The sequence below is a fragment of the Penaeus monodon genome, chromosome 27, assembly GCF_015228065.2.
Source record: "Penaeus monodon isolate SGIC_2016 chromosome 27, NSTDA_Pmon_1, whole genome shotgun sequence".
Taxonomy (NCBI): Eukaryota; Metazoa; Arthropoda; class Malacostraca; order Decapoda; family Penaeidae; genus Penaeus; species Penaeus monodon.
The window spans coordinates 1,300,422-1,301,662 of record NC_051412.1 but is presented as its reverse complement, the minus strand read 5'-3'; the positions used below and the strand labels follow the sequence as shown (position 1 = coordinate 1,301,662).

General features: G+C 42.3%; 1 protein-coding gene across 1 annotated transcript in view; it reads left to right on the top strand.

Annotated features, from left to right (window-relative positions):
• The window catches only part of LOC119590330, a gene marked incomplete in the record, with an annotated part of 105,407 nt that overhangs the window by 103,452 nt on the left and 714 nt on the right, over window positions 1–1,241 (top strand). Inside the window, 2 exon segments of the mRNA XM_037939003.1 lie at window positions 873–980; window positions 1,121–1,222. Coding sequence (XP_037794931.1) covers window positions 873–980; window positions 1,121–1,222 — 210 coding nt within the window.

Genomic DNA, 1,241 nt, shown 5'->3' with positions numbered 1-1,241 from the left:
TAGAGCCACACAGTTACATAGGTAGATAGTGCACGAGAGGGAAAGTCATAAACACAGACAATTACCTTCCTGGCCGCCTGTGTGATCCAAATCCAATGACTCGTTTCGTCAATGGATAGCGGTTATATAATTGCCATATTAATCAGGTATCGTAGGTGTAAAAGTTATATTGTCAGAATGAAATTGATCTTATGAAAGCCATCGCTTTCAGGACCTTGTAGAATCATTAATTGTTTTGACTGAAAAAAGTTGAACAATCATGGTAACGAAAATATGAGTTTTGATAATTAGCCGAAAATGTAATTAATTGCATTTTTAATTGAAAACATAAAACAATCAAGTTTCATTAATTGGCTTTATCATATGAGATAAAACGGTGTACTTTAGATTCGTGCCAATTTAGGTGTACTTGTTTTCATTATTGTATTCATAAAAATATAATAACAAACAGGATGTTTGGCAGATATAAAACCTATTTGCTACCCGCCCCTACATCTCGTTGCGAAACTAGTGCTTTACATGCCCACTTGTGCACATGTACAGCAATCTCTCTGACATCGGGAAGGGCGACCAAATGATAAAAAATCGCCGTCAATACGAAAGTTGTGCAAGAGAGTCGCCTTAGCCCGGGACATGAATGTAGGATAAAAAGAAGTTAGTTCTGTGTCCTCCCAAAATCACAGCGAGGGCGACACAGCAAGCCAGGCAAAGCCGGCAGCGCCCTTTAGTACACTTCGGCCTATTGTTTAAAAGCCAACAAAGCCTACAAGGAGTTCAGAGGTCGACGCGACGCCTATCGATGGTTCGCCTTCCAAATGGGCTTTGTGGCGTCCTCGTCTACCTGTTAATGAAAGCGCGTCTCTCCCACAGGTTACATTCCCGGGCTGATGTTCCGCTACGGACAGACGTTCGGCCGTGCTGCCGAGGAGAGCATAACCCAGTACATAAAGCTGCAGGCGGAGAGGAAGGCCAGAGAAGAGGTAAGACAGAAGTTAAGATAAGATAGTAGAAGTCAGAGTTAACAAGACGTACAAATAGAGCTGACATATTCCTAGAAATAAACTGTTGTGTTGATGAACAGACATATAGCCCATCAATAAGAACTTTGCTTCGGTTGCAGGTGAAAAGATCCAGATCGCTGCCGAGGATAAAAGAAAAGAGATCGGATTCTCAGGTCATACAGGATTTCTACAACAAGTATGGTCTGGGTATATTAGGATTGGTATTCCCGGCGCCGCGCG